The sequence below is a fragment of the Aegilops tauschii genome, chromosome 3 (genome assembly GCF_002575655.3).
Source record: "Aegilops tauschii subsp. strangulata cultivar AL8/78 chromosome 3, Aet v6.0, whole genome shotgun sequence".
Lineage (NCBI taxonomy): Eukaryota > Viridiplantae > Streptophyta > Magnoliopsida > Poales > Poaceae > Aegilops > Aegilops tauschii.
In genome coordinates this window covers 579,073,160-579,100,974 of record NC_053037.3, presented here as the reverse complement: position 1 = coordinate 579,100,974, position 27,815 = coordinate 579,073,160, and the positions used below count along the sequence as shown (strand labels likewise).

The 27,815-nt window shown below is 49.5% G+C and overlaps 2 protein-coding genes across 2 annotated transcripts in view; one reads left to right on the top strand and one right to left on the bottom strand.

Annotated features, from left to right (window-relative positions):
- LOC141020718 (putative serpin-Z8) overlaps positions 1-7,366 on the top strand; it is a 44,923-nt gene extending 37,557 nt beyond the window's left edge. Inside the window, exons 2-3 of the mRNA XM_073495657.1 lie at positions 5,615-6,344; positions 6,382-7,366. Of these exons, the coding sequence (XP_073351758.1) occupies positions 5,615-6,344; positions 6,382-7,366 (1,715 nt within the window). The remainder of the gene's footprint in view (positions 1-5,614; positions 6,345-6,381) is intronic.
- A 13,083-nt stretch (positions 7,367-20,449) lies between these two features.
- On the bottom strand, positions 20,450-21,322 carry LOC109740526 (F-box protein At3g17710-like). Its single transcript, XM_020299576.1, has one exon. It carries the CDS (start codon positions 21,320-21,322, stop codon positions 20,450-20,452), a length of 873 nt encoding a protein of 290 aa, XP_020155165.1.
- Between the last annotated feature and the right edge of the window lie 6,493 nt (positions 21,323-27,815).

Genomic DNA, 27,815 nt, shown 5'->3' with positions numbered 1-27,815 from the left:
ATCCAAGGTGACGGTCATCTTGCCTGAAATCCCGCTAGGAAGAAGAACGAGTCCATGAAGAAGATGAAGCCACGAAGACGAACGAATCCTCACGATCGCAACGACACGGGAACTATCGAGAAGAAGCACACAACATGGTAAACACACCACACATGAAGGCATGATGCTCAACCAAGTATGATGCATGACAAGGCTATATGAAGCTACTCATGGCAAGAGATGATGCATACAAGAACAACACATCAAAGCAAGTTTAAATGAGGCCGGAACTAACATATAACAATTCCGGTAAGTCCTCATATGCAAATTTCGAAATTGGTCCAGATCCGAATAAACCTTATGTTCAAGTTGTTAAACAACAAGTTAAGATGCACCAAGATGATCTACACGAAATTCTAGTCAAGTTACATATAAAGTTCATTAGATTCGGAGCTACGGCCTAAAAGATATGAGCAAAACAAGATAAACATGGCATTGATGCAAAATGCATTCAAACATCAAGCAAACACCTCAAAACAAGGATGCAACAAGATAATATGGAACTACATGCAATTCTAAGCAAGTTACATATAGAGCACACCCCCAAACGGAGCAACAGTGCAACACATACACTCCAAACAAGATATAACAACAATCTGTCCAAAACAGCAACTAGGCATCTTGCAAGCACCAAAACAATATGCTACAACACCTCAACATGAAAAAAAATGCATGGGCATGATGTACAGGTAAAGCATGACAAAACATGAACACTGAGCTATCTCCAGAAATCACTAGAACATGCTCAAAAGAACATAGCAAGATTGCAAATAATAACAGATCACAGACTTGGCAGAAATTACTGGACATGGCAGAAATAACATCAGGTTGCTAAGTTTAAAGCTAGCAAACAACATACTATAGGAACATACCATAGCAAAAAAGGCATGGCATGAATCTAATAATTTCATAGAACAAAAGTTCCTTACTGATCACAAGCCAAAAAGGCACAGAAGATATGATGGCACCCAGGTAAACATAGCAAGTATCATAAACAGATTCAGACTTGGTGAAAATAACAGGACATGACAGAAACTACGATAAGTAGGCATGTTGATGAGCGTGAACCACTCACCACAGAGCAATACATGGCATGACAAGGTAAACAGAAGTAAGATGGCACAAATATGAAGCCAAGCATGGCAATATAATAGTCATAGGATGCATGGATCACTAGCAGAACACATGTCAAAACTGAACTTCATGTTAACAGGCTGACAGCAGCATTATTTAGCAAGTTTGGAGCATGATAACAACAAGCTACAGCAGGCTATAAATGCAAACAAGGGTATGGATGGATAGAGCATAATATGCATAACAAAACATCCTTAGTGAACATCTCCATATTATGCATAGAATGACTTGTAGCAGCAGGTTTACATGGCATCACAACATAACAGACTCAGACTTAGCAGAAATGACCAAGTCACAGAAATCAGCAACACCATGGAGGCTACTTTGTATGCTTGTGATAGTCACCACATAGATCACAAAAATACCAGACAAGCACCCCTATAAAGATGGCATGAAGTAGTACAAAACTCATGTAGACATCAAGCTCATAGGATGCACACACAAAACGCTATGAAAAAGACAAATCACCAATTTCTGATAACAGACAGCAGTTAACATCATATGGCACTCTTGCAACGATGATTCGGGCATCAAGATGAACTCAAACTAGCATGGCACAATGGAATTAAATGAAGAGCATCTCATGATGAATTTTTTTACATATTACACGCACACAACGGAGCAGTACACATGGAGTTACAGTAGGTCAAAAGTAGCACCAGAATGTAACTATTTCGGGACATGGCAGTTTTGAAGAGAAAAAAAAATAGACGCGCGCGAGAATACTAAATGACGCCTAGGCGAGGCTTAGGCGGGGAGGCTCACCAGCGGGCCGCTGTGCCGGAGGGGAAGGAGAGGCGGGCTGAGCCTCGCGGGCCAGCACGGGGGGAGGCCCACGCGTGCGAGCGGAGCGCTGCGGCGTCTCCCTCGATCCCGATTGGGACCGGGAGGCAGGGCGGCGGCGCCCGATGGCGATCCCGGCGAGGGGAGGCGGTGGCTGTCCAGATCCGGTCGGCTGACGCCGGATCCGGGCGCCGCGGCGACGGAGGTGGCTCTGCGGGGTGCGGCGAGTGCGGCAGGGCCGGCTGCGGGCACGGGACGCGCGGCGGCGCCGGCGCACGGGCGCGGACGCCGAGGCGGCGAGGTCCGAGGGACGGCGGCGGAGACTGGCGGCAGGGCTGGATCCGGGCGGCGGCGCGGGGAGATGGGCCGGGAGGGCCCGATCCGGGCTCTCCGGGCCGCGGCGGCGGGGACGGCGGGGGTGGACACGTGTCGGCATGGGATTCGCTGCGGCGGGCGGGCAGACGTGTCCGGCGGGGTTGGACATGTCCGGCGGCGCGGGGGAGCGTGCTAGGGTTTGGACTGCGAGAAATCTCGAGGGAGAGGCATATTTATAGATAGAGGGAGCTAGGAGACTCCAAATGGGGAGCGGTCTTCGCCCACACGATCGTGATCGAACGACCGAGAGCATAGATGGGGTTTGGATGGACTAGTGGGCTGTGGTGGAGGGGTGCTGGGCTGCAAAGAGAGAGGGGTTTCGGGCTACGCGGTTAACCGTTGGGGCATCAAACGACCTCCAAATGGAACGAAATTTGACGGGCGGTCTACCGGTACTATACCAAGGCCACTCGGCAAATCTCGACCCATTCCGAGAACATTTTTCTCCCGCTCACGAAACAAGGGCTGAGAGGGGCGACGGGCGCGTGCGAGTGTCGGATCGTGAAACGGACAACGGGGAAAAGGACCGGATGCAAGTTTTGAAAGACATGCAAATGAAATGCAGATGATGACATGGCAAAATGCAACATGCAAGCAAATGACATGGCAACAACAACGAATAACTGAAGACACCTGGCGCATCGGATCCGGGGCGTTACAGTTATGCACTATCTGAAAGGTACTATGAACTATGGACTTCACTATACCGGATACCGGTCGGTACTTGAAGGGTATAGTGATGCGAATTGGATCTCTGATGCTGATGAGATGAAGGCCACAACTGGGTATATGTTTACTCTTGGAGGTGGTGCTGTTTCCTGGAAGTCTTGCAAGCAAACGATCTTAACAAGATCGACAATGAAGCAGAATTAACAGCATTAAACACATCGGGTGGCAAAGCAGAATGGCTTCGAGATCTGTTGATGGACTTGCCAGTGGTTGAGAAGCCGGTTCCGGCCATCCTTATGAACTGCGATAATCAAACAGTCAAGGTGAAGAGTTCAAAGGACAACATAAAGTCCAACAAACACATAAGAATGAGATTGAAAGCTGTCAGAAAATTGAGAAACTCCGGAGTGATAGCGTTGGATTATATCCAAACACCTAAGAATCTGGCAGATCCCTTCACTAAAGGGCTATCACGTGTTGTGATAGATAGCGCATCAAGGGAGATGGGTATGAGACCCACATGAGTTGCCATGGTAGTAACCCAATCTATGTGATTGGAGATCTCGTGAAGTAGGACCTGGGAAAACAAGCCAGCGGTGAACTGAGGAGAGTAACTTTACTAACCCACTCCGTTGGAGATGCAATACTCCCGGAAACTGTATGGAAGGATGACTACTGTCTTAATGTGTTCCAAGGCTTATATGTATAAGCAAGATGCTATCCTACATAGCGATCTTTGGAGGAACATACCTATATGAGTCCGACTGCTGGTCACAGTCTATGAGATTGGGATGATCTCTAGCAAGCTCATGAACAGGCCAGAAGTGTGACTAATATGCTCCACCCGAGGGGTCGGCCTTCGGCAGCCTCGTATCAGTGAGACTTGTGGTGAAACTTCTTGACGCCAAACTGACAATTCAAGGCATAGTCCATTGTTCAGTTGTGAAGGAGTGTAACTACTTGGTCTAGGTGGAGCTCAATCTTAATCGGTCTCCACTGAGATGCTGGTATATCAAAACAGCGTTTGGAACAAAGAACAAGTGGGCCCCTGAGATCTGGTGGGGGATTGTTGAAATATGAGATGGGCCTAGAGCCCGTATGACAATTTCAGATTTAATCTCTAAGGGCCCATGGAGGGTGGCATAACAAGGTGGTGGGAAGTTTAGTCCCACCCCGGAAGTGGAAGGAGAGTTGGAGTGCTTTATAAGGGATTCTCTCCCTCATGCTATTGGAGCTTGAGAAGGAAAGAAGCCCTCGCGCACTCCTCCTCCTCCTCCGCTCGCCGCGGGATTGAGCCGAGCCGAGCTTACTCCTATGCGCTTCTTTTTGCCGGTCAGGAACGGAGAGTCTTTGACATGTAGGGCCATGATCTGAGACGTCGGGTCATAGGCTACCGACTTGGACGTGGGTTCAGCCCACGTCTCTCCACGCGCGGCCGCACATATATATGTGGGGCGCTGCCAACCCTAGCCGCCGCGAAAACAGAACGCATCTCCATCTCCGCCTCCACGCCCAAGTTGTTCCTCTGCTACTGCTGCCGCCGGCGACTCCGTCCCGTTCACCGCGTGCACGGTTGACGGGAGAGCAGGCCTCCGAAACCCCGCCTCTCCGGATCCTGTACGGGAGAGGGGCGATTAGGTTTTTGGGTAGCGACTACGCGACTGCTCGCTTCTGTTCATCTACGTCCGCATCACCTTCCTCATCACCATGTCGACCTCGCCGCCGCTGAGAAGGCCGAGGCCGACAAGAAGGCCGCTGAGGATGCCGCGGCTGCTGCCACCGCCACCGCCGCCACGTGGCCGATTGGAGGGTATACATCGTTTATCCCTCTCGTGTTTCTTTCTGTTGTAGCAGTACTAGCAATATGCGTAGATGTTTCTACTATGCGCGTAATACATACTCTGTTAGATCGTAATCAATGTGTTATCAATGCTGTCCATGTCATACTCATGATTCATTCATGGATTAATTTAATCGAAAAACTGCCTATTTCCTTATCACCGAGGATATCAACCATACCGGCCGTGGACGGCAGGCACACAGTACTCCATGTGCATCTTCGTGCCTGACGCGTACGACGGCCTGCGGAGCCTCGTCGACCAGATAACCTCCCGTCCGGGCTTCGTGTGTTGGCCCAGACCTCGTCGTCGAGTACTTTCCGGCGACGGTGACGATCGACGACGAACGCTTCTACTAGCCGATGCACTCTGGACGAGCTCCTTTACGCCGAGATGCACGCTGCACCGAGGTGCAAAGCTAGTAGCCTTGGCGAGCTGATCGATCCTTGTTGCGTACACACACGTAGCTAGCTAGCTAGCTTTCGATCCGATGGATATAGCTCCGGCGGAAACAACGCACGTGAACACAAGACGCCGGCGTATTGCCACAGGCTCGTATCGAGCCTGTTCTGATTTGTATTACTTCACAAACCCACGGTACAAAAGTACAAGGATACCTGAGTATTTATATTAGCTAGCTAACCTGCCAACTAACCTAGTCCTACTCGTTATACACTTCAATTTCTAATCGGACATGTACACGTCCCGTGCACACACCGGCTAGCAGGGGCATCAAGTCGGGTTTAATTCCAACATCGTGCATGATCACCTGCCAGCGATCCCCGTCAAGGTCGGTGACTTCGGGGTTCCCAAGTTCAAACTTGATTTCACGAGCAAAATGGTCGAGATCCTCGAACAGCTTGGGCTTGTTCTGCCGTTCGGCATGGGTTCTGACCTGTCAGACATGGTGGAGGACGACGGCACCGGCTTGCCTTTGGTGGTTCGTGACGTCATCCATAAGGCTGTCATCGAGGTCAACGAGGAAGGGACGGAAGCCGCAGCTCTCACCATGATGATTGCGGCTCCTGGAGCTGCTCCCATGGCAATGCCGGAGCCGAGGGTGTATTTCATAGTCGAGGAGGCGTCCGGCGCGATCATGTTTGCAGGGCATGTCGTCGACCCTAGCAATGGCAGCGGCCCTGCCCCTGTGCGGACTGGGAAACGGAAACATGAGGGTGCACTTATTAACGAGGAGCGGCTACCTGCTAGAAGATTCGAGTTGTTGCCGGTGACCAGAAACCCGCCGGTGCAGTTCGACACAATAGGCATGATTGGCTCCAGTGGCCTGGCAATGCTCGCCGCCAGGCTCACGAGGCCCCTCACCGAGGGGAGCACAGACGGCAATCTAGTCTTCTCGCCGCTGTCCATCTACGCCGCTCTCGTGCTCCTGGCCGCCGGCGCCCGGGACGCCACACTGGAGGAGATACTCCGCATCCTAGGAGCGAGGACGCGCAGCGAGCTCGAGAACTTCGTGTCGCGCTTGGCAGCCGACGCGCTCCAGGATAGGTCCACCTCGGGCGGTCCCCGCATGGCGTTCGTGCAGAGCCAGGAGCCAGGAGTCGCAGTTCGTCGCCGTGCACCAGGGGTTCAAGGTGCTCAAACTCCGGTACAAGATGGGGGCGCCAGATCACAAGGGCACCACAAAACATTCTCCTCCATTGGGTCGCCCTGATTCTGATCCCTACAGCTACAATGGTGTTGGTGCTGCTCCGTACGCCCATCCCCGCGTGAGTGCTGCATACAACCGTGGTGGTGGGGGTCCGTCTCCAAATTATTTTCCCGTCAGACCTCACCCATACTTCCACCAACATTACTATCCTCCTCCGTTCCGCAACTCCTTCTCTCCCTACACCTATCCGAGGCCATATCCTCCTTATGGTGCACTTGGCCCCGTTGGCTACCCTCCTAACCCCTACTTCCCCCGCCATGATGCATTTGGCAACAGCTACTACGCGCCTAATGCATGGGCAGGACATGCTTATCCATCCCCATCCCAGTGTACAACTGTTCCGTGGGCGCGCTCCGGCTCTGACTATACCGGGCCAACACAGTTCTCCATGTGCATCTTCCTCCCGGATGCCTACGACGGCCTATGGTGGCTGCTAGACATGATGGCATCCCGGCCTGGGTTCCTGCACGACCACCTGCCGATGCAGCGAATCGCCCTCCGTGAGCTCCAGATGCCAAAGTTCAAACTGTCTTTCCACAGCAGTGTCGCCGTCGTCCTCAAGAAGCTGGGGCTCCATCTGCCGTTCAGCGAGCAGGGCGACCTATCTGACATGGTGGAGGAAGACGGCTCTGGCTTGCCGATAGTGGTGGGGGATGTCATTCACAAGGCTGTCGTCGAGGTAAACGAGGAAGGGACTGAAGCTGCGGCGGTCACCATCACCGAGTGCGGCTATGGAGGATGCAGCCGATTGCCGCCGCCACCTCCACAAGTGGATTTCATCGTCGACCATCCGTTTGCCTACTACATAATGGAGGAGGCGACCGGCACAGTTGTGTTTGCAGACCCCTCCAAGGAGTAATAGCTAGCTGTTGAGGTCAACCAACACGTTGTTGTCTTTTTTTCATTCAATCCATAACTGCTCTGCTGCATACGAGATTGCCAACCCCGCTTATGATGAATTTATTTATACGGATGACTCTTTTTCACATTGTGCTTGAGTTTGATTATATATTTAAGAGATGTCTTCCTTGTATATGCGTTCTCGAACAAAAATGAGGATCACCTAAACCGTAAACTCCACTCTGCCATGCAATTTACACCGACTAAATATAGATGGCATTTTTTTTGTAAGTCATGATTAGTTGATCAAATTTAGATGGCATTTGTTTCGAAAGAAACAGAGTCATGATTAGCCGATTGGTCAAAAACTAATTACTACTAGAATAGAGTAATACGTATATCCCCGGTGCTGTGTAATTTTAAATAGGGGATAACCTGTGATAAATATAACATCACACTGTAAAAGACACTTCTTCCAAACGTGTAACACTTGTTGATGAAACATCTTTAATCTTGCTTCTCCTGATACTCACTGTCAGGTGTAAGTGAAGCTCTGACATAGTTATTATTTGGCGATTTAAACAAGAGCATCAGGATTATACAGTCTTGTCTAGTGCACAGCAGCATGTTATCCGGCACCTGATGTATCCTGAGTCCTGACATACTCTGAATTTGATTCAGAAGCAAATTTAGCCACTTTGTGGGCTGCTATATTTGCTTCCCTCCCTACATTACATGATAAATGTTAAAACCACTACATCCTTCTACCAGCTCTTGTTTTTCATTAATAATCGGCAAGATGCTAGCTCTATGATGCTTGCTGGATCCACAAAATGACAGAAGCTCCTGAGAATGAGTCTCCGTTGTTCCTTGTTGAATATTCAGTTTGTTCAACGAGCAGTTTTAACATTTTAGCTCCATCTCTACAAGCTAATTCTTCTCCTGTTAAAGTTCTAGGGACTGAGTCATACCACTTACAGCTCGCCGCTACGACAATGCCATCAGCATCTCTGGTTATGTATCCTTAAGCTCTTTTTTCTTCTCTTGCATTGAAGGCTGCGTTTACATTACTTTATAGAAGCCTTCTTGTGGACGTTGCCAGCTGATCTTGGTTTTTGTTTTGATTCCTTGTCCTGATGGTTTTGCACTCAACATCAAATCCACAGCCATATCATGTGCCCACCTGCAAGCTTGAATTGGATTAATTGAGTATTCTCCATGAATTCTGTTATCTTGTAATGTCCACACTGACCACATGCCACACAAAATATATCATGCCTTCTCCGTTCCACATATATTATTATCTAGAATGTCTTAGGCCCAAGTTAGCTCGTGTAGTTTGGGAAGCTTCATGCCATATTGTTTCTTAAAAAACTCCTTGAACACTCGGGCATAACGACATTCTGTCAAAGCATCGAAGGTAGTATCTTCATTTGCGCCACATTCGACAAGGTTATTAATTTCTCGATCTGTCCTTTTTCAATATAGCTTTTACAGGAATGGAACTTTCAAATGACATGCCACCAGTAAGTTTTTACCTTGGGGGGAATTGGCAAGCTCCGAAGTTTCTTCCACGACATGTTTTCTTCAGTAGTTGAGCTTAATGCAATTCCTTGGCGATGTTGGCTTTTAGCTCTGAACTGCTTTGCTAGTACTTTGTAGGCTGATTTTACTGTGTAGGTGCCATGTCTTTCTTCACCCCAAGCCTTAGGTCATGGTCTGACCTTCCCAAAGGAATCTTAAGAGTTTATGTTACATGCATAGGAGATTCATTACTATTCAATTTTTTAATGTTCCAATTTCTTCTATCATCATTAATGAGCTCTGAAACTTTTGACACAATTGCATCTTTGCTCCTGAATATTGGCCTGCATCCTGGAAGCCTTGGGATCCATCGATTCTTCCATATGTTGGTTGACACGTGCACATAAGGATTCTGGTTTAGTTATCAATTTCCATCCTTGTTTTGCCAACATGGCTAAATTGAATATTTGAAGATTTCTAAACCCCATCTTGCTAATTTTGGTTGGGCAATTTCATCCTATTTCCTCCAATGCATTTTTTGTTTAGCTCGATCTCCTCCCCACCAAAATCTGGACAATGTCTTGCAAGTTGTTTTTGAGAGATTAAAACAACTCACTGAGAACAGTGGCACTGCCTGCATGACTGCCAATTCTGTTCCATCTCCCACCATGTTTCTTACTCTTGTGCATAGCTTCTCAAAAGCTCATGTCGTACTTCCTGTGGCCATTGGGAGGCAAAGATACATTTCTTCAAGCGCTTCTCTTCTTATGTCTAAAGCATGCATCACCTCTTCTTTCGTTTGATCAGTGTTGCTTGAGCTGACGAATCTAGCAGATTTAGATTTATTCACCAATTGTCTTGATCCTTTATTATAGATGTTCAAAATTGAATGAATTCTCTCAGCTTCTTTCTCTGTTGCCAATGCTAGTCTTAAGCTGACGGTACAAACAACCACAGGTTCTTGTTTCTGTAAGCTAGGTGATATCATTAACCATTCTCAGAGCCAGAGGTGCATCAAGAAACAGTTAGCGAACGTGCACAGGTTGACAAGTACAAGTACACATGCACAGGTTCTGACTTATGTTGCTTGCAAAAATCTATTTGTGTTTCTTGCAAAAAAATTAGAAGATGTACAATCAAAGACAGACATGCCTGAATAAAGCTCCCAGTTGGCTCCATATATAGAACTGGAACACAACCTGAACCTAGAGCTGCACTGATGCTGCTGTGAAATTAAAGTACTCTAAACTGAATATATATATTTCCTTGCTCAAATTGGAAAAATGTTGTAATTGGAGATACTAACTACCATGATGTCATGTCATATGGGAGTAATTTTTAACAGGAAACAATATTGCTGTCACAAGTAAACAGTTGAATAATTTCCTATAGTGCAAATGTTCGTCATATTTGCCAAGGGAAACACTGTATTATTAACAGATAGTAGACAATAGTTTAATTCTGATGAAACAAGAAGGATTTGTATACGCAACAGATGTGATTTTCATCTGCTTTCATAATGCTCCTGGCTCGATGTACACATATGGACAAAACTTAATATCTGCAAATGTGACATCAAGAACGAGAAAACAGAGAGGATCTCGGAAGCCGTCGATTTTGGGAAGCATGACAAGCATTGTATCCTCGCACCAACCATCCTTTCACGATCATCCAGCTTCTATCGAGCTACACCGTCAACATCCTAGATTCTGAAATGGTTTTAGAACAGATCACATGAGACGATTGAGCCTAGGTTATGCAATGCATTGTTCCGTGTGTAAAAACTGAAGGAGTGTTTTGCTCCGTGCATCCAATAGGTGTCGGCTCCTCTGTATATATAATCATAACAAGGAGGTTGTTGCGTCCACAATCAGGAGCTAACAACCAGATTACAACAAACTGAATCTCATGGCTTTACAACTTGATACGCAAGTCTAGCTAACTACCTGGACTCTCTGCATCCTTATCTGCACAACATATACACGTATCTTAACACCGTGCAACAAAAAAGTTCTCCTCTGTGGTCTTTTGTTTTGTTATTTTGTTATGCCTTGACTTGTTCCGGGCAAGAAACAAGTTGTTTGTAGGTTGTATTTCTGTGATGGAATTACTGTCTGCTCTCTTAATTAACTAGGCCATGATATATGCATGTACCCAATGCTCCACTGTTCAGCTTGATGCTATCTTGCGTTTAATGTGGTTCTGTATTTAGCTCTGCAGCATGATTGTTGAATACACGTCAGTGCTTCTGTATTCTCCATCAGCTTTGAAATTTTGCAATGCAATTATCTAGGCAAGAAACATGTTTTAATTAGAATTGCTTTCGGTAACAACATGATGGGTTTGTTCTGGGCTTAGCCCACGTACCTTTTGTATGTTGGGCAACATTCCCTGAACATGTATAGAAAAAGTATATCTTTCCCTAAAAAAAAGAGTATATCTCTTCGTGCTTCAAACTTCGTCACCATGTTCCTTGCTTTTGTGCTCGTTTACAGTCTGAAATATTTACTCTCCTTTCATACCTCAGCCGTACTCAAAAGAATGGAAAACGAGTCACATTAAATATATACGTGTTTTGATTTGCTAGTTCACAATAGCTAAACGGTTTCAACTTATCAGCTTTTTTCCAATATAAATCATCCCTTGGCCTGCGTAGAGCATTATAATCCCATATACGTAATGGAAGGGTTCCTGTCACTCTTAACAAGAACCAGAGCTCACTATGGAGATGCTGATCTACTTAACGAAGGCGTCCAAACAGGTGAAGGCAAATAGGAACCATTTTGCTCCCTCATCAATCACATGAAGTATCTCTTCCTGCAAGCGAGGGGAAGACTCTACGCAACATCAACAGATCACCAGAGTCTTTATTCTTGTTGGAGGTTTCGTTAGTGGAAGCTCCTCTTTTTTCTTTTTCTTTTTCTTTTTGTTTTTGTGTGTGTGTGTGCGTGCGTGCGTGCGTGCGTGCGTGCATGCGTGTGTGTGTGTGTGTGTGTGGCCAACGTTTTCTGCATTATTTGGCAATTGGCGGTAGCCTGCCTGTAAAGGGCAGCTTCTACACTGTATATATAAAACCGTCCAAACTGGTACTAAATATGTGCCACTACAGGAAAATCATTTTTTGCCAAATAGGTGTGTCCTACTATTGTGACAGGGAGAAAAGAGGTTTAGGGTTTAGCCCGCTTACTGTAACGACGGGAGGGTGTGCATGGGAAGAAAGAGGCGAGACAGGAGGCCAGGAGGGCAACACCGGCGAGGATTCCAGCCGGATCTCGCCGGATCCTACGAGTATGGCGCGTGGGCAGGAGGCCAGGATATCCGGGAGCGACGGGGGGACGAAGACTTGTGCGGCTAGGAGGATTCTAGCCGGATCCGACGAGGATGGTGCGCGGGTAGGACGTTGGGACGTCCGGGAGCGGTGGAAACTCGACTCGGCGAGGTCCGACAGGGTTCGAAGCGAGCTTCACCGTGGGACCGTGACGGCAACAGTATACGGCGTTCCTATGGCGAACCACGCAACATCGACAGCTGATGTGTTGGAAGCTTGGCACCTGAGGAGCTACGAGCAAGCCGTGCGGGCGCTAGTACGTAGCCGCCGGACTGCACCGCCTGGTTTTGCGAGGCACCACCCCGCTGGGGCCGGTAAGCCGTCGCCGCCGTCCATGGTTTCCTGCAACATGAGTTGTGTTGCAAAAAATATATTCTACAACATAACCTTTGTTGCAAAAAAAATCTGTAGATGTTTCTGCAACATAATCTTTGTTGCAAAAAATTCTACGACATCACCTGATACGGTCACCGCTTGTACACCTATTATTCCCTCATTGCTGCCAAGTAGAATATTTTCTAAGCGAGAGGCTGGCCATGAAAAAAAGATGCAGAAGTACGTGGTTCCGGCTCTACGTCAAAGGAAGGTGTTGCATTCAACAAATCAAAGAGGTATATTAGGCTCCATGCCTTGCTCACGTACTATCCAAGGAAGTCAAAAGTCAGTATTCAGGAATCCAAGTATCACCAGAGTTATAATTGAGATGCCTGCTAATACAATCCCTTTGGATGAAGTGGAGCTACCGGTTCTTTTGCACCTACACTTCTACTTCTTCCAAAAACTATTTCTTCTACCTGTTTGCGCGAGTGAAAGATCAGGGCCACTACATAAAATCGTCTCAAAGCTATTTGAGCCGTATCATCACCTCAGTTACAAAAAAAAAATGCAGACATTTTCTGCAACATGATCTTCATTGTAAAAAAGCATGCAACATCACCTCTGTTGCAAAGATTTTTACAACACGACGTATGTTAGAAATGTTTCTGCAACACCGCTCTTGTTGCAAGAGAGGTGACACACATGTATGGGTAGATCGGACGGCTCCCGACATTAATCCAACGACCAGCCAGGTGGTGGATGTTTTCTACTTATCCACCGGCTGATGCGTGGCAGCCCCCAATCTAGGTTGCCCAGTATAGTCCAGCGTACGATCCCTCTTTGCAACAAGAGTATTGTTTCAGAAAATAACAATGACTATTGCAGCAAGAACATTGTTTCAGAAACACATCGCTGCTATTGCAACAAGAGATTTGTTTCATAAACACATCGCTGGCCATTGCAACAAGAGCTTTGTTTCAGAAACATTGGTGACGTTGCAAAGCAGCTCCACATATGATCCCGCTCTGCAACAAGAACTTTGTTTCAGAAACATGATTGACTATTGCAACAAGAGCTTTGTTTCAGAAACATCGACAACATTGCAAAGCTTGCAAACACGCTACGCATGGGCTGGGACGGATCCAGCAGGGAGGGCTCCTCCGACACAGACGACACCGATGGAGAGGTCGTGCGCTCGCCGCGCGCTGCTGGAGCGACGACTAAACCGCGCGGATCTTAGGAACTGTCGCTGATGACAGTGGGTGGCTCGGCGATCCCAGTCTAGATACAGGGGGAGGAGAGCTGTGAGCAGCGGGGTGGCCGACTGCCTGGTGTGAGCGGTGGCGGCGGCCGGTTTCCAACGTCCCTCCTGATCTGTAGCAGGAGAAAAGAGATGCAAGAGAAAGAGATTAGAATCGCGGGGAAGAAGACGGTGTGGTTGCCTAGTTGCAGGAAACGCATGCGGATGTGGGGAAGCTCTTGACCGTCTGACCAACATTCGATCGGACGGACACGGAGCCGGCGGACGTGCGTCCCCGATCGGTAGATTGAAGGTAAGCTTTTCCCATTATAGAGGGGGCTTGGTCCGTTTGCAGTTTTGAGCACTTTGAGCTCCTTATGGCTCCGAGACCCAAGATCATGTGTCGACGGAAACAGAATCCGGGATCAAATCAAATTCGGGTTAAACACGATGTATGCCTCCTGGTCGGTTTAGGCAATTCGATCGACTTGCTGGCACATCGTTCTTCTCCCCCACACGGCCACACCACACCAGTTTATAAAGCAAGATGGCCCCGGCAAACGTACATGTCCACATCGGGCGACTGTTAGCTGGTGCCTGGTGGAGTACCGTGGGCGGATCATGGATCGGCGTGGTAACGCCGGCGATCAGCTACGGCGTGCTGTCGCTGCCGTCGTCTATCTGCTGGATCGCCAGGCGGCCACATTTTCCCTCGACACCTCCGTACTCCTCGCCGACTGCTACCGCAGCGTGACTAGGAAGAGGAAACTACACGTACTTCAATACAATGGAGGGGCAGGGCGCCGAGTCCTGCCTGTAGCGGGTAGGTGTGGTTCTGTGATATGGTTGGAACAACCGAAACACGATACGGCACACCATCATTGCAGCCGACCAACTGCTTCCTCGGCCACCCTGTAGACTGTAGCGTGTACATGGTCATGTTTGGTAGTATCTCCCAGATCGTCTTCTCCGACCTCCCCAACCTCCACGTACGACATGGTGTGGCTGTTCATCCTGGCTGCCGTCATGCCTTTCTCCTACACGACCGTCGGTGTTTGGCTTCTCTTTCCACAGATGACAGATCATATCAGGTGGTCCTACTGCTGCCAACACAGACACGAGCCGCATCAACGGCTAAATAATTCAAACACAGATCAAAATGGCCTGTTGATTTTATTACCAGCGCGCTAGGTAGCCCCTTCAGCCCAAACGGTACGAAAACAAGAGGAAGAAAATTCACGCAACCACATAACGAGATTTTGATCACAACTTCATATACATCAAACGCAAAAGAAAAGGGCATAGTTCATAACTATGGCAGCTAAAGAGTATATGGCAACTAGGTAATTATGAAGCACTACCTCACTTAACAAACTTCAGATGAAAGGCAGTGCATTCACAGCATAACCACCTAGTGCCGCAAAGAAATTATGCGGGACAAGAGTTTGTTTCAGCCGAAGTCCCGTAACATAAAACTGCTGGCCAGCACGATGAAATTTGTCAACCATTTTGCCATCCGTGTCGACGCAAAACGGCCGATGACCCTTACTGACAAGCAAGAGGACATCACCATCCACCGACACAACACTGACGTCCCAATCGAAACCACCATTCAATCTTCCAAATCGCCCTCTGATTTTCTCGACTGGCAATTCGACCCGATACTTGTTGTCCCAAATCTCATTTTCATAGTTCTGCAACGCCCATATGTCCACAGTTGCAATGTCGGCATTATAGCTATACATGCCAAGAGCGTTATCCATCTCAAAGATATCTGAGTAGGCCAAAACAATTGGGGCACGTATGTGCCGAAACGACTCGGTTATGGAGTCAAATACCAGTACCAATTTGCTATCGTTACGATCTTGTGGGTACCAATGAAGGCGGTCATGGATCAGGACGGATACGTACATGGAAGCTGACAACATTGTTACCTCTGGTGCCGCCTCGATGTACTTCGGTGACTGTTCAGAGCCTAAGGTCAAGATGTAGAAGCCAATTTGACATTCCGGTAGGGTGAATCTCATGTGCAGCAACAGCCGGTACTCGCCAGTTGGTTGGTGCGGATACATCCCCAACAAAGTGAAGTCCCTTGTTTGCGGGAGGGGAGCATGCTCACGCGTGGCCGGGTTACTTACGGAGTAGTAGGGGTCAACGCCACGCCTAGAGAGGATGACTAGGCCGTCGCAGCCTCGTAGGAAGCTGTGAGATAGGACTCATCAAGCGGGGCGATTTGTTGGAGATGGGCGTCGGTGGTGGCCCGGTGAGCAAAGGTGTGTATTTTCTTGCAGCGTTGACTGCGGTATTCGTGGGTGCAGATGAAGGGGAGCGAGGGCTGGTGGCCGTGGTGGGCAAAGAGAAAGTCACGGGTGGTGGTCACACGACGCCAGGCACGGCAAACCATGCGGCAGCGGAGGAGGGATTTGGGGGGTAGGCGGACAAGGATCTCCCAGACGACGATCTCATCTGGAAGGCCACCGCCGCGTCGGTGTAGAGGCATCGCTCCTGGCCTTGCGGCCTTCACCATGGTTGCCAATTTGGGAAGAGACGAGTTGTGGTGATGTGGGCTACTCTTCTCCGGAGCAAGGGAATTTATGGACTGGTGCTTGGTTGGTCCTGGGCGGTTTCCAAGTTGGACTCTGTTTTGACTTTTGAGTATGAGCATCGGGGGCTTCTGAGTCGTGACCCTGGACGACGGAATCTGGCCGGGATCAAATCAAACTCGGGTACATATAGCAGCAGCACTGCCTATAGGTAACCAAGTTAAACAAGATCGATGTCTCCCAATGTGCTTGGAAAGGAGTCGATCGCCATGTTGTAAGACTGGCTGGTACGCTGCTCTTCTAGTTCTACCCCACACCATGTACTCTAGAGAGATGTCCATGGGGTCTCTGCCGTCGGACGGCGATTTCGATGTCGAGATCGGTGTACGGCCGGTCGGCGGAGTAAAGTCGCCAGATTGTCAGCCCCAAGCTGCCAACAGTCAATGATGCCAGGCTTCGCAAAAAAAAAAAAGAGAAAACTTTTGCTTGTGCAAGCCTATTTTTCGAGAATTCCTTTTGCGCGTTTTATGTGCTTCATATATCAAGATAATAAAAAAATTAAAATCGTTTTTTTTAGAATCACAACACTTTTGCATGACACGCTGGACCTCTTGACAATCTTGGCAACAGTTTGGAGATTGTCGGCGGCCCGGTGGTCGAAGGTGAGGATGTCCTTGTGGTGGACAATATCGTCGTCATACTCGGCGCCCGAGAAAATCAGAAGGGACGGCTGGTGGGGATCTATGAACTCTTCCGGAAAGAACATCATTATAAAGGGGGCTGAGTCCGTTTGCAGTTTTGACTCGGTTTTGAGCACATTGAGCTCCTTACGGAAATAGAATCCGGGATCAAATCAATTTCGAGTCAAATACGATGTATGTCTCCTAGTCAGGTTTAGGCAACTCGATTGACTGCCTTGCACATCGTTCTTCTCACCCACACGGACACAGCAATATCAAGTCTATAGCGTGAGATGGCACGATAGTGGCAGACGTCCATGTCAACATGGACCGTGGGCGGATCATCAATCGGTGTCGACCAGTCGATGACTGCAAGCCCGAGAGAATAGGAATGGCATGGACATCGGAGGGACGTACACATCATAACGGCGGTGATCAGCTCAGCTCCGCTGGGCTATCGCTGACGTTGTCTATCGAGTGGATCGCCGAATGGCCACACTTACCCTCTACACCTCGGTGCTCCTCGTCGACTGCTACCGCAGCGTCACCAGGAAGAGGAAACTACAGGTACGTTGCTACGTTGGAGGGCATCCAGTCCTGCCGGTAGCTGGTAGCGGCCAGGTGTAAAAATGGTACGAAAACAAGCAAAAAAAAAATCATGCAACCACATAACGAGATTTTGATCACAACTTCATATAAAACAGAAAAAGCGCATACATAAGTATGACAACTCATAAGGATATGGTAACTAAGAAGGGCTACCTCACTTAACAAACTTCAGATGAAAGGCAGTGCATTCACAGCATAACCACCGCCTCTTCGCCACCAACCAGGGAGCAGCGTCGCCGCGCGCCGAGTCGCCGGCCCGCCCTAGCCCAGATGGAGCCCGAAAGGGCCCAGATCTGGGCCGTGCGGGCGCCGCCGGCCACCAGCACCGCCATGCCGCCCTGCGGTCAACGACCATGTCACCGCACGAAGGACCACGAGGCTCGCCGGACTCCCGCCGCCGAGCCACACTGCAGTCGGCCGAGCTGCACCGCCGCCATCGGGAGGCCCCCGCGCCCCCCATGAGCGAGCGGGGAAGGGACGGCGGACCCAGCCGGCGGCGGCGGGGAGGGAGATGGACGGGGAGGGGGGCCGGAGGAGAAGACCCGCAGGAGCCCGCCCGTCGCCCGCGAGGAGGGGGGGGGGGGAGCAGGCGGACGGGGGCGCGTGGGAGGAGGGAAGGGAGGCGGAGCGCGCGAGGCCGGCGGCCGGCGGCGGCGGGAGGGGGGGCAGGGCGGAACCCTAGTCGCGGGAGCCTGATCCCCTCTCCTTCACAGCATAACCTCCTAGAGCTGTTAAGAAATTATGCAGGACAAGAGTTTGTTTCAGCCGAAGTCTCAGATGGTAAAACCGCTGTCCATTACGATGAAAATTGTCAACCATTTTGCCATCCGTGTCGGCGCAAAACAGCCGTGGCCCTTACTGACAAGCAAGAAGACATCACCATCCGCCGACACAACACTGACATCCCAATCGAAACCATCATTCAATCTTCCAAATCGCCCTCTGATTTTCTCGACCGGCAATTCGACCCAATACTTGTTGTCCCAAATCTCGTTTGCTCTAAAAACAAGTCAGATGCAGCTCGCAAATTAATAAAGAGAATCTGCCTCTTTTCACCATCAGCAAGAACAGAGGATACAAACAGAACACCTAAAATTGACTATTAAGAAGACAACTAGACAAGAAGGTAAAGTCAATTCTTCAGTTCTACAGTAAACGAAGGAAACTGGCCGCAGGCCCCAGGCAGCAGCCCGGGCTGCCTCGGGCCTGTCTCCGCCGCTGGACATGAGGTATATAACTTGCAAATGTTTGAATGCTAAGAAGGACACTAGATAGATAAATAAAGCAAGGTTAGTTCTTCAGCCCAATAAAAATAGATATATGATGTATATTAGTTGGCAAATATTTTAAAAGCAGAACAAAAGCGACTGTTGATTTTAGCATCAGCACACAAATTAGTCACTTCAGCCTCAACAGTTAACACGACAAGCATAGATTTCATGGAACCACAACTTCTGATCCTAACCGGTATACATCAATGCAAAAAAGAAGAACAGGCCAGAAGGCTCATACTTGATCCAATCCAAAGATATTGAAGCTCATGAGGATACGCCGGCTAGGTAGAAATAAGCAGGATGTCACTCAACAGCCATTAGATAACACAATAACCTTCTAGAGCTAGAAAAAAGGTATGCTGAACATGACTTTGCTTGACCTGACATTTAGAGATATAGATGTTTCAGCGACCAATGTGAAAATTCACAGCATAACCTTCTACAGCCGAAAAGAAGGTATGCTGTACAAGACTTCGTTTGAGCCTCCATTTTGTCATAAGGGGGTTTTCACCAATATTGAAATTTTCAAGCATTTTTCCATCACTGTCAACGTGAATCGGATACTGACCAAGAAGGAGCAGCACCAGCACGCCATCATCCCCAGAAATAACGTCCAAACAGTACTCATTGTGGTTCCAAAACTGATCCCTGATTTCTGCAAGCGGCTATTTGATCCGGTGCTTTTTTTCCCAAACCTCTCTTTCATAGTTCCACAACACCCATATATCAATATTTTATTTTCTTTCAGAAAGGGTTCCACATCAATTTCTTTTGTGGCATAGTTATGCGTGTAGATGCCGAGTGTACCATCCATATCAAACATGTTTGCTTGGGTGGAAACAACTGGAGCACGCATCCGCCAGAATGACTCAGCTACGGTATCAAATACGATCACCGGTTTGCCATCCCTCTGATGCTGCCGGCTGCTTTCACTAAGATAAATCTCTAGCATCAAGTTACACTTAGTCACTTCAGCCCAAAAAGTTAACAAGACAAGCATAGATTAATTGAACCACATAACAGTCAGAGCTTCTGACAATATTTTGATTACAATAATGCAAAAAAAAAACAGGGCAGCAGGCTCATACTTGATCTGATCCAAAGATATTCCACGAAAACTAGGCAGAAAAGAAAGAATTCACTCAACAACCGATCAAAGGCAAAATGTTCACACCATTAACCTTCCAGAGCCGGAAAAAAAGGTATGCTGAACAAAACTTTGCTTGAGCCAGTACTCAGAGATACGCAAGTTTCGGCAACCAAGGTGAACCATTCACAGCATAACCTTCTAGAGCCGGAAAGAATGTATGCTGAACAAGACTTTGCTTGAGCAGCCATTTAGTCATACGGGGGTTTTCTCGACCGATATTGGAATTTTCAAGCAATTTTCCATTGCTGTCAACACGAATCAGATACCGACCAAGAAGGAGCAGCATGAACACGTCACCATCCCCAGAAACAACTTCCAAACAATAATCATCGTGGTTCCCAAAATCATCCCGTATTTCTGCAATCGGCAATTTGATTCTGTACTTTTTGTCCCAAACCTCACTTCCGTAGTTCCGCAGCACCCATATACCAATAGTTTATTTTTCTTTCATAAAGGGATCCACATCAATTTGTTTCATCTCATAGTTACGCCTGTAGATGCCGAGCGTGCCATCCATGTCAAAGATAGTTGCCTGGGTGGAAACAACTGGAGCATGCATCCGCCGGAACGACTCATCTATGATGTCGAATACTATTACCGGTGTGTTGTTCCTCTGATGCTGCGGTGGGTTGCTTTTACCCAGATAAAACTGTGAGTACCAATGCAAGCTATCATGCACTCGGACAGGTACGTCGAAGGTCCACGACCCTGTCTCCGGCCACCCGATGTACCTCGGTGGCTGGTCGGAGCCCAACAGAAAGACATAGCAGCCAATTTGGCCTTCAGACAACTTCATGTCGATTGTCCGTTGCAGTATCAGCCTGTACTCGCCCGTGGGTCGGTGGGCATACATCCCCACGATGTGGAAGTCCCACGGTGGACACCTGAGTGGGGCATGCTCACGCGTGGCCGGGTTGCAGACGGAGAAGCTGCGAAAGCGAGCAGTGTAGTCGAACTTGGAGAGGACGAGGAGGCCGTCGCAGGAGGCCTCCAGATCAAAGGCCTCGTCAAGCTGGGCAACGGTCTGGACATCATTGGCCCGGTGGTCGAAGGCGCGGATGTTATGGCAGTGGACGCCGAAGATCTCTTCGCCGGCGAGGAAGACGGGGTGGGCGGGCTGGCGGGTGTGGTGAGCGAGGAGGAAGCGGCGCTTGGAGGTGGCGCGGCGCCATGCACGGCAGACGGTACGACAGCGGAGGAGGGACTTCGGGGGGAGGCGCACAAGGATATTCGAGAAGATGATCTCCTCCAGGAGGCCAGGGCGGCGGCGGAGAGGCGTCTCTCCTGCTGCCCTTGCGGCCTTCCCCATGGTGCCTCGCCGCCGATCTGGAGAGAAATGTGGTGATCTTTCGGGAACACTTGGGCTGGGTTTAGTAGAATGGCTTGGGCCGGGTTTATCCCTGATTCATTTGCAACTTGAAAACATAACTTGCTCGAAATACTCCAGTTTTATTAGGGATCTGTGTCACTACATAGAAAAATATCTTTGCCAAAAGTATGGCGTACAATAAATAAAAGTAATGCCAGATTATCATTCCAAAACAACAAGGATATTGATCGAAAGAAATCATGCTACCACTACCAACGAAAAAAATAGCGCGCTACAAAATATAGCGAGCCCCTTCTCAAAATGCTACACAAGTTATAGCGCGCTAATAGCGTGCTATATTTCAAAATAGCGTTTGCACAAAATGCTAAATATATCCACAAATAAAGTATTTCAGTACCTTAAGACACTATCGTAGATAGACATAATCTAGCCAAATAGGAAGCACAAATTTTAAACTGAATGTCAAACTATAGTCAATCTATTTAACATATATTAACTCTGAACACTAAGCACCTAGCCTACATCTACCGTGCAATAACCACAAAATAAACCAGTCCTTCCCTATTTTTCTGATATTTTTCATCATTTGAACGCTATAACGCTACACGCTACAACGTTATAACGCCCTGTAGCGCGCTAATTACGTGAATAGCGCCATAGCGGCTGAATTTGCTAAAATATAGCGTTTCCTTCTGAATACGCTATAACGGCGCTATAGCGTCGTTATAGCGCGCTATTTTTTTCGTTGACCACTACCAAATCTGCGCAAGTAATCTCGGAAGTTTTTTGACATGTCAATGGCGATTGTAGATGTGCTTGTGTGATGGCTATTTTTCTTTTACAATTTGGTTCGCTTTACGCAAAACGAGTCACAATACATGTTTATTCCCTTTGGCATTTCTTTATGATGAAAAGACAATAATGTTTCCGTCAAGTTCTTGAAAGAAAGGGGGAAAACATTTTTGGATCACTGAGTCGATGAGAAGGGACCACATATCATCAATAAAAAAACATGTTTGTCATCTTTTATTTGCACAATAAATGGAACGTCGCCCCACCACATCTGCTAAGCTAAATTGTTTCTCCGCTAAAAAATGGAGTTTACGCGAATTGGCTTGGGATGCAATTTTTTTATAGCTTATGCATAAAAACATTATAGCTTATGCGCACATATTAGCGGAAAAAGTCTTTTTTCAAACATGAAAAATCTAATCGAGGGAGAAGAATGGGCAAGGAGAGTTATCATTTATTTATTTTCTTAACAAGCAGAAGAGCTATCATGTTTCAACAATATGACAGCGTCATTTTGTGAGAAAGGCTTCATCCCAAACCCTAACCGGGAGAGACGAATGACGAGGAGAGCTATGCGTGTTTCGATAATATGACCGTGTTTTTCTCACGGCGATGCCATTTTGTTGCTATTCATGAGGGCATGGTCTGTGATACCTTTCCTTTGGAAATATGGTACTAGGTTTAATTTCGTCCGAAATTCATGTTTGAAATGTTCCAGATGGTGGAAATTATGGGGATAATGTTGGATGACCAGCGTCTGGCCGGATGTCCACGGACACGTCCGAACATGTCCGGGAACTTGGGGGTAACTGTTTGGCGATTGCCATTGAGGATGCTCTGAACCTTGACTGGTATCAGTTTATGAAATGCTAGTATGAGGTTGCAGTTTGGTTTCGCATGCTGGCCTGTAAAATGCACCAACAAAGTATGTAATGTAGAGATACTTTTTCTCGGAGATCATATAGAGAACCTTGTTGCTAGCATGATGTTTTTGCTGGCCTGAGATAAATAAACCTAAGCCTTGAAGTAGTCCAGTTTCACTAGGCACCTTTTGTGTTGTGTGCTGATGTTTCTGGTTCTTCGCATAAGTGAGATTTCTCCCTTTTCCTTTTCTTTTTCTCGAACTACCAAAAACAGGTCACACATGCACATGTTTCTTCGCGTGAAATGCATCAGTACCGTATAAAAGTATAGGGAGCCTGATAATTGCGTTGAGTCACAGAAATAACACTGGTACTACGTAAGACTGAACACAACGATTTCCAGGAGATGATTAGGCCATGGCTTTCACTAGTGTAGACACACTATAGCATGGCCTTCAGTAGTTGTGCGTGTACGTACCTCCTGTTCAATATAGCTCACCCACTGGTCTCACTACCAGAAAAACTTCGTTTGCCGAAGGCCAAATCTATGCCGACGGCACCCGTCGGCATAAATGCAGCTATGCCGACGGCCAAGGGCAGGCCGTAGGCGTAGAAAAGCCGTCGGCATAAATCCATATATGCCGACGGGGCCGTCGGCATATATGAGGCCGTCGGGACCGCTCGAGGTACGCCTACGGGGCCCGTCGGCATAGGAGCGGCCGTCGGCATAGCCCTTGCCGTCAGCGCTGACCGTTTGACGACGTTGAGCCTACGCCGACGGGTGGTAACGGCGGCCGTCAGCATACCCGTGCCAGCCCTATGCCGACGGCTGTGCCGTCGGCATAGACCTGGCCCATACCCCTCTGCCACGTCATCGATCCGCGTGTTATGCCACGTCATCGATCCGTGGGACTGCACCTCCGTGTGTGCACAGATATGCCGACGGCCTAGCCGTCGGCATACATTTATTTAGTTTTATTTTAAATTTTGCTTTATACTACCTATGACAAATATATGCCTACGGTATAGCCGTCGGCATAGGCCCATCTGCCACGTCATCGATCCGTGTGCCGTGCCACGTCATCGATCCGTGGGACTGCACCTCCGTGTGTGCACGCCGTAGGCATACTATTTTTTTATTTTTACTTTATTTTCTCATTTTTACTTTATTTTAGTTTTTGTTTTTGCATAAGATAATTATGCCTTATCTAAAAAAACATACCCTGATTGTATATCGATTGCCCCCCGTTACGAACGTCGCTATCGCCGTGTCACGGAGGAGGGAAACGGTCGACACGGAGGGAATTCTAGTTGGTGGGGGGATTCGGGGTGTAGCTATGTCACCGAAACATCGCACGGGTCCCGATGCATATGTGAAAGTGTTCAGGCATGCGTAGACGCCCGTCTTGGGGCTCCGCGGTGTGCCCCCTGCACGCAAGGCAGTGCCGCCGTCACTTGGATGGGGGCACACCCCGGAGACGCGTGCCGCCTCTTGGGACATGCCACCACACCACCCCGCATGTATGAGGGCCCGGTGCGACGCTCGGGTGGCATTGCTACCCCCAGGGCCCCCATCCCGCCTAACCCTGTAGCGTTTGACCACGGGATCTAGCCCTTTGACTTTGCACGGACGGGCTTTGAGCAGTGGACCTATCCACCCGGTTGTGGTAGGTCAGCCCATAGGAACACTTTGGAGCAACATCTGGGCCAGACCCACGGCAAGATCCCCTCCGTGTAGACCCGACGCGCCCGTTTCCCCCCTCCAGGTGCCGGCGGCGGCGCCGTCCGTGAGGGGGGGGGCACACCCCGGAGACGCATGCCGCCTCTTGGGACATGCCACCACACCACCCCGCATGTATGAGGGCCCGGTGCGATGCTCCGGTGGCATTGCTACCCCCAAGGGCCCCCGTCCCGCCTAACCCTGTAGCGTTTGACCACGGGATCTAGCCCTTTGACTTTGCACGGACGGGCTTTGAGCAGTGGACCTATCCACCCGGTTGTGGTAGGTCAGCCCATAGGAACACTTTGGAGCAACATCCGGGCCAGACCCACGGCAAGATCCCCTCCGTGTAGACCCGACGCGCCCGTTTCCCCCCTCCAGGTGCCGGCGGCGGCGCCGTCCGTGAGGGGGGCACCCCGGAGACACGTGCCGCCTCTTGGGACATGCCACCACACCATCCCGCATGTATGAGGGCCCGGTGCGACGCTCGGGTGGCATTGCTACCCCCAGGGCCCACGTCCCGCCTAACCCTGTAGCGTTTGACCACGGGATCTAGCCCTTTGACTTTGCACGGACGGGCTTTGAGCAGTGGACCTATCCACCCGGTTGTGGTAGGTCAGCCCATAGGAACACTTTGGAGCAACATCCTGGCCAGACCCACGGCAAGATCCCCTCCGTGTAGACCCGACGCGCCCGTTTCCCCCCTCCAGGTGCCGGCGGCGGCGCCGTCCGTGAGGGGGGGGGCACACCCCGGAGACGCGTGCCGCCTCTTGGGACATGCCACCACACCACCCCGCATGTATGAGGGCCCGGTGCGACGCTCGGGTGGCATTGCTACCCCCAGGGCCCCCGTCCCGCCTAACCCTGTAGCGTTTGACCACGGGATCTAGCCCTTTGACTTTGCACGGACGGGCTTTGAGCAGTGGACCTATCCACCCGGTTGTGGTAGGTCAGCCCATAGGAACACTTTGGAGCAACATCCGGGCCAGACCCACGGCAAGATCCCCTCCGTGTAGACCCGACGCGCCCGTTTCCCCCCTCCAGGTGCCGGCGGCGGCGCCGTCCGTGAGAGGGGGCACACCCCGGAGACGCGTGCCGCCTCTTGGGACATGCCACCACACCACCCCGCATGTATGAGGGCCCGGTGCGATGCTCCGGTGGCATTGCTACCCCCAAGGGCCCCCGTCCCGCCTAACCCTGTAGCGTTTGACCACGGGATCTAGCCCTTTGACTTTGCACGGACGGGCTTTGACCAGTGGACCTATCCACCCGGTTGTGGTAGGTAAGCCCATAGGAACACTTTGGAGCAACATCCGGGCCAGACCCACGGCAAGATCCCCTCCGTGTAGACCCGACGCGTCCACCGGTCAGACCCTGTCCGACGGAAGTGAAAGAGCTAGATCCGGCGGTCGTGTGTGTCAGGGTTAGACGGGACTGGGTATCGGAGGGGGGGGGGTAGCAATGCCGCCAGGTGTTGCGGTAGGCCCTCCTACACTTGTGGAAGCATGGTGGCACGCTCAGGCACCCGACACGCGGCTCCGGGGTGTGCCACCCTCACGGGCGTCGCTGTCGCCATGTCTCGGAGGGGGGAAACGGCCACCACAGGTTACACACGACAAACTGAAAAATAGTAATAATTGAATTTATAAAAAACAAATATGCCGTAATAAAAAATTAAAAAATGTCGTAATAAAAAAAATGCAAAGTACCTATGCCGACGGCTCTCATACCTTATCCACTCGGCTCTGTCGCTGGCAGGTGGGACCAAGCCTATGCCGACGGCTAGGCCGTCGGCTTAGGTCCAACCTTATCCAGTCGCTGCACGCCCTCCTCTCCTCCACTCGTTGCACGTCTCCTCTCCTCCACTCGTTTCTCTCCCCCAACCGCCGCCGCCACCCTCTCCCCGTGCCGCGCCGCCGTCGTCCCCGCCCTGACCCACGCCGCGCCGCCGTCCTCCCGACTCGCGCCGCCGTCCTGCCCGCCCCGCGCCTCCCCGCCCCCGTGCCGCCCCGACGTCCTCCCCGCCCCGCGCCGCCCCGACGTCCCGCAAGGGCTCCGACGTCCCGTCCGCGCCCGCCCCGCGCCGCCCCGTCCGCGCCCGCCCCGACGTCCTCCCTGCCCCGCTCCACCCCGTCCGCACCCACCTTGTGTCGCCGCCATCCGCGCCCGCACCGGCCCATCCCGTGTTGTCCCGCAAGGGCTCGACTCCGGCCGCGGGTCCGGCGCCCCCTTCCCGGCTGGTTGGAGCAACCGGCCCTCCCTGTGCTGCAGCTCATCACCGACCCCCCCCCAACCGCCGCCGCCCCTCTCCTCCGACCCGACCAGCCGGCCCTCTACGTGAGTTCTTTTCTTCCTTTTTAGTGTTTTGGTACTGTTTTTAGGTGGATGAATGCATAGATGATGGAATGTATGTCATATTTGTTAGATGTAGTTAGTTTGCAAAATATTGATCAATGGATGTTATTAGCAATATGAGTTTTTTTTCAAGTTTGAAGTGTGAATGTTGTTATTTTGATCAATGGATGTTATTAACAATGTGATGGGTGATTATATACTTTTTGCACGGTGGTATTTTGATCATGATGGTGTTGCTACAAATCAATGATGAAATATTTATTGACACTTAATGGTCTTGCTAAAGAATACTTATTTGAGAAAAATGGTGATGTTCATAACTTGTTCATATGGATTTCTTTTAGATGATGATGATTGTTAGATGAGGAGAGATAATGATGATTTTTTATGCTTCGATGATTTTGAGATGATGATGATGACCGATGATAGATGATTGTTAGATGATGATGTGGATGATAGATGATGATATTTTTTATGCTTCGATGATTTTTGAGATGATGATTGTGATGTTCTAAATTTTTTGTCGCGATGGAATTTGCAGGCTTTGTGGTGTTGCATTTCATGAAAGTGATTGTCGTCCGACGCGTTGGTCCGTGAGCATCCCTCCGTTGTTCAACCCCTTCCCCTACAGCCGAGGGTGAGCTACAAGTCCATCTCCTCCATTTTTTCATGTCAGTAGATTTCATTTTCAAGTCAAGTGGCGTAACTTAGGCGTCTCCCGTCCGAAAGGGTTGTATCGATA

What these genes read in the sequence shown, in the direction of transcription:
- LOC109740526 (XM_020299576.1), bottom strand. Translation starts at nt 21,322, where the DNA reads ATGGGGAAGGCCGCAAGGGCAGCAGGAGAGACGCCTCTCCGCCGCCGC.